This window comes from Syzygium oleosum, unplaced genomic scaffold (assembly GCF_021117445.2).
Source record: "Syzygium oleosum isolate NSW1041296 unplaced genomic scaffold, Sole_v2.1 Sole_v2.35, whole genome shotgun sequence".
In the NCBI taxonomy this organism is placed as follows: domain Eukaryota; kingdom Viridiplantae; phylum Streptophyta; class Magnoliopsida; order Myrtales; family Myrtaceae; genus Syzygium; species Syzygium oleosum.
In genome coordinates, this window is record NW_026607519.1 from 841203 (window position 1) to 846440 (window position 5238).

Consider the following 5238-nt stretch of genomic DNA (forward strand, 5'->3'; position numbering starts at 1 on the left):
GAACCCAGTCTCATCTAATAAAAAAAAAAAACCGAAGAACGACTAAATATACTCGTTTCTTATCATCAGACAAACAAAGTCTTATTCAACGACACCCGATTGACACTTTGCTTAATGTCTGTTAGAATATTTATAAGTATCAAACGATGCGTGGCTATGCATGAGAGGGGGAATGTTTGTCGATTTTAGAGATAATATCGATATACCTGATATTGCCGCATTGTAAATCACGTACCGAGCATAGCATGCCTCTACATTTTTATTTTTTGTCTAGTCTTGGTGTTCTTTCACTGTGGGAAAAACGGAATCCATCTTTTGCAATATTCTTCTTTTCTACCAAACGCAATCGACCTTGTCCCGACGATCGCCGCGTGGTCTGGGCTGTGTCAGCACCTTCAAGAACACGCCAACGCAGTGAAACGCCAAAAGGGTCCCTTCGAGAAACTTCAGTTTTAAGTCTTTTTCGCAAAGTTGGCGCTGTCCACCGAATAAAGTTAAAAGTCAGATTTCGTTCTGCCTCTGTCCACTGAATAAAGTTAAAGATGACAGACCCTTTTTAGCATTTTCATTCCTCAGTTCGTTGGTGTAGTTGTAGCTCTTGGAGAATCTCGGTCAGGCCCTGACAGAGAGAAGGAAACTGCGAAGAAGAAGAAGAAGAAGACGAGTGAAAAGTGAATGGCCATAGAGTACAGATGCTGCGAAACGGGGTTCTTCGTTCACATAGGGATCATCACTTTCCTAGTGGCCTTCGCGGGTCTCATGTCCGGGCTGACGTTGGGTCTCATGTCATTGAGCCTCGTGGATCTCGAAGTCCTTGCAAAGTCTGGCACACCAACCGATCGTAAATACGCCGGTACTCACTTCTGCGACTTGATTTAGCTCTGTTTTGCTGATATCTTACCCCCAAAGTGGTAGAATGCGCCCGTTCATGTGAGCCCAATATGAAGTTGAATGGATCCCACATTGAATGTTGTGCAGTGGGCTCACCTAATGCCCCCAACAATGGCTCTGTTCTTTGCCACTAACATGGAAGAGCAATGTTGTGAAACTTATTTGACATTTCGTAGTTTGACCTTTTAGTTTAGGCATGTTTTTAGCTGATTCTAGGTAAAACATGGTTATCAATTTTCAACATTACTCTTCATGTGTAGAAAAATATATTGGTATCACTTCTTTGAAGGCTGGACCTCCTTTTTATTATAACTTCGACATGGTGACTATAGCTAGTGATTATTGACAAAGGTGTTAGAAAGCCTCTAGCAGGTGGCAAAATCGACATGAGAAACAAAGTGTCCCAGCAAAGTGTTCAATTTCTGGACCTTTGAGCTGAGTCCTAGTTTTTTATTTTGAGTCCAACATACAGATCTGTGTCCATATCCGATCCCCACAGCTGAGTCCAGGTAACAAAGGATAAATGAAGGCACTATGATCGGTTCTGTCTGTTAAAAAAACATGCCTCACAACTATTCTTAGTTTTGCGAAAGCTTTGTGGAGATGCTATGGGAAGATACACCCTGTTGCCTCTGCATTTCGTTTGTATGGACACAATTCACTTTCCCTTTAGAAAAATATACACATGAAAGTGGCGAGTACTGCAAAGGACCAGCAGTCTGAATGTCAATATCCAGAAAGACGGATTATCTGTTGCCAGACTTGCAGCTTTTCAGATATATATCATCTAGTTGTTACCCTATTGACTAAAGATCATTTCATTTCCATTATAGAAAAGATATTGCCGGTTGTTAGAGGACAACATTTGCTGCTGTGCACCCTACTAATTTGCAATGCTGCTGCTATGGAGGTAAGTGAGGTGAATTGTCTCCTTTGCATTTTGATGAACAAGTGATTCATGTGTCGGTTTTATTTGCTGCACTTGCAGGCACTGCCTGTCTTTCTCGATAGTTTGGTAACAGCTTGGGGAGCTATTCTTATTTCAGTAACCTTGATACTTCTGTTTGGTGAGGTATGTTTTTATTCCGAGTAGCTTATTTTAAGTTGCATTCATGAGCATGAGCCTCATCTAGGAATACAATCTTTACTATGTATTCTAGTGAAACTTTTGGTGCAGTGCAACTTGATAGGGAATTACTGGAGTTTATTTGTCAAAAATACATATCACATACTTGTCTTTTGTCACATATGGAAAATTCCTAATTTGTACCAATGATGTGGGGCGTCCTTTAGCTGGGGATTCTAGTGTAGTAAATAAAAATCATTCCAAATGTTCAACTTTAGTAGTGAAGGTAGTGAAGGATAGTGGAGCAGATATCCTCGGTTCAACTTCAAGTGCTTACTGTTGCATTGGGCAGCAGGGATTGGGCTTCATTTAATCTTGGTCTGTCTATGTTCACATTTGAATGTACCTGTCACTCCGTTGCAGATTATACCCCAATCAGTGTGTTCTAGGTATGGTCTGGCAATTGGTGCAGCAGTGGCTCCGGTAGTCCGAGTTCTTGTCTTCATATGTTTTCCCGTTGCATATCCCATAAGCAAGGTGAGATTAGTACCTCAGGAATTAGCTTAATCCACTACCACAGGCTAATATCGTCATGAGATTCTGACAATAGCCTGCAAATTGTATATTGGCAGCTTTTAGATTACCTTCTGGGAGAAGGACACGAGGCTCTGTTTCGCCGTGCTGAGTTGAAAACACTAGTTGATTTTCATGGTAACGAGGTAAGAACAGACATGCAAGTCCATACCCTGGCCTTGATAAATAATCAAATTTTATCCTGTCCGATGTGTCTAATAATGGCGAGTTATGATTCTGTGATAAGCAACTCTTTACTTCAAAATTCATGTTTGCAACTGAGTGGTCTTTGAACCATCAGGCAGGCAAAGGTGGCGAACTTACACGGGACGAGACAACTATAATTGCGGGAGCACTTGAACTCACTGAGAAAACTGCAAGAGATGCGATGACTCCTATATCTGAAACTTTTGCCATAGATATTAATGCCAAACTTGATAGGTAGCACAAACTTCTTTTAATTATACAATATATCATGCATAGCATTTATCTCTCCTATGGCATTTGTCTCACCTATTTAGGAGAGGCATTACTTGGTGTTAGTTGCAATGGTGCAGAGATCTGCGCAAGTTGATTTTGGAGAAAGGACACAGCAGAATTCCAGTATATTATGAGCAACCAAGAAATATAATTGGTCTTATATTGGTAAGTTTCCTGTTAATCTTATGATTAATATAATGTGTTAGGTGCCACTTAGACTTGTCCTTTTTAAATTGATATGTAATTGAACCCTGGATTTCTTTGTGTTTAAATCCCTTCATGTGTTACGCATCAAGCTAATTAATTGGCACGTTAGTTGGTCAGCTACTCATCCAAGCCACAGCTTCGATAGCACTGTGATGAACTTGCCATTGGACCCAGAGAGCATTTTTTGTTCTTGATGTTTTCCTTCCTCTCGTTGCATTCTCTATCTTAAAGGATAGCCAGCTTTTTCTGCAGCTAACATGCTGGCATTTTGTATGAGTTCTGCTTCAGTTTACTTGCACTTGAGGAACTAAAAAAAGAAAATAACAAGAGTCAGATCAGTCAAATGTTACTGAGGCTTCTGCAAACTTTTCCCGTTTTTTGTTGCTCTCCATTTTTGTCTATATACTTCCTATTCAACTTTCAGGTGAAGAATTTACTGGCTATTCATCCAGGAGATGATGTGTTAGTGAAAAATGTAACCATCCGAAAGATCCCAAGGTATTGCCCAGTTCTGTGGCTATAGATCTCAATTGTGTTTTTCATCAATATGTAATTGCATGATTCAGTTAGGATAGTATGGACAGAGTAGGTAGCGTACTTTGAAATTAAGATCGCCAATGGATTCATCTAATAAGCATGCTAGATTTCGGTGCACTATAAGAAGCTTTTAGCTTAATTACGTGCATGAATGGGGAATGGCCTCTCTTCTCAGGGTTCCCGGGTCAATGCCTCTCTATGATATACTAAACGAGTTTCAGAAAGGGCATAGTCATATGGCGGTTGTTGTGAGAGAGCGCAATGATAAGGAGCATTCAGCAGCGGATCGACAAAACGAGGGTAAGAGCTAACTTAATTCGACAATCTCATTGCTCAAGTTAATGACGACAGGTGAAAAGAAGGCTTCCCGCTGGACTTAAGTTTGACTACATTACAATGAATCACCTGTACAGTGAGAGAGGTGAAGGTGGACGTTAACGGAGAGCAAGATTACCAAGGGAAGTGCCTAAAGGAAAAGAGATCGATCAAGAAGCTGAAGGATTTACACGGAGGAGATGCTAAAGAACTACACAGAGCTGCCAGCAAGAGCAGGAAATGGGCCAAGGACTTCCACTCTGAAGTCCTCTATATCAGTGAGGATTCACTCCCGAAGCTTGCCGTAGAAGGAGAAGCTATCGGCATCATAACATTGGAAGATGTAATCGAAGAGATATTACAGGTAACCCGCCTGTCATTGCTTCTCTACTTTTCGGGATTACTGCTTTTCGATCGGTATTATAATATTTTTATGCGATCCCGCTGACTTTGTTTGCGCAGGAGGAGATTTACGACGAGACGGATTATGTTGCTAGAAATCATGATCCAAATTCTTCATAGCGGTACTGTTGCAAAGCAGACACACTGGTGAATGTTAATTGGTAGAAGCTGTATTGATCTACAAAAGCATGGTATTAGAAGCTGATATGGTTGTTCAATTAAAGTCTATAAATTTGATATTCGATTATGTTTATCTCGAAGAATACTTATTCTTCAGACCTACAGCAATAAAATGTGAAAATGGCCAAAAAAGTAACTCTGAGAACCCATTTGACCAAAACACCAACCCCAACCTCATCTCCATCTCCACAAAACCAAGAACAAGAACAAGACCAAACGTTGAAGAAGCACAAGATCCTTTCGTAGGCTGATGCAGCATCAGCAATTGGTGCAGTTCCAGTGGAGAAGTTGAGCACATAATGTTCCTCTATCAGTAGTAAAAAGGCTTCCTTCTTGCAGTATTTTCACAGTGCATCAATGGTCCTAAAACTCAAAACATTTCACTTAAAAACCAATATAATTGGAACACCGGTAAACTAATTTCCAGATCCTAATGCACAAAATCTCAAGAAAAGAAGCGATCGAGGGACATATCATCATATCAGCAAATAATTCAACGTATTTCTACGCTAAACAAGCAATTATCGACATTTTGCCGGGAAACAACTGCAGCAAAACTATTAGGAGTGCACAATAGAAACTCGACT

The 5238-nt window shown here is 40.4% G+C and overlaps 1 protein-coding gene across 1 annotated transcript; it reads left to right on the plus strand.

The window, feature by feature from the left end:
- Positions 1 to 524: 524 nt before the first annotated feature.
- On the plus strand, positions 525 to 4716 carry LOC115676792 (DUF21 domain-containing protein At2g14520-like). Its single transcript, XM_030599791.2, has 11 exons — positions 525 to 853; positions 1725 to 1801; positions 1880 to 1963; positions 2381 to 2494; positions 2590 to 2676; positions 2832 to 2971; positions 3088 to 3175; positions 3642 to 3715; positions 3930 to 4054; positions 4168 to 4433; positions 4532 to 4716. The coding sequence occupies exons 1-11, from the start codon at positions 676 to 678 to the stop codon at positions 4589 to 4591; spliced, it is 1293 nt and encodes a 430-aa protein (XP_030455651.2). The 5' UTR covers positions 525 to 675; the 3' UTR covers positions 4592 to 4716.
- The last annotated feature ends 522 nt before the right edge of the window (positions 4717 to 5238 follow it).

What these genes read in the sequence shown, in the direction of transcription:
- LOC115676792 (XM_030599791.2), top strand. Translation starts at nt 676, where the DNA reads ATGGCCATAGAGTACAGATGCTGCGAAACGGGGTTCTTCGTTCACATA. An exon ending in TTGATTTTCATGGTAACGAG is followed by an intron (nt 2,677 to 2,831) that starts GTAAGAACAGAC and finishes TTGAACCATCAG; the next exon opens with GCAGGCAAAGGTGGCGAACT. An exon ending in TAATCGAAGAGATATTACAG is followed by an intron (nt 4,434 to 4,531) that starts GTAACCCGCCTG and finishes TTGTTTGCGCAG; the next exon opens with GAGGAGATTTACGACGAGAC.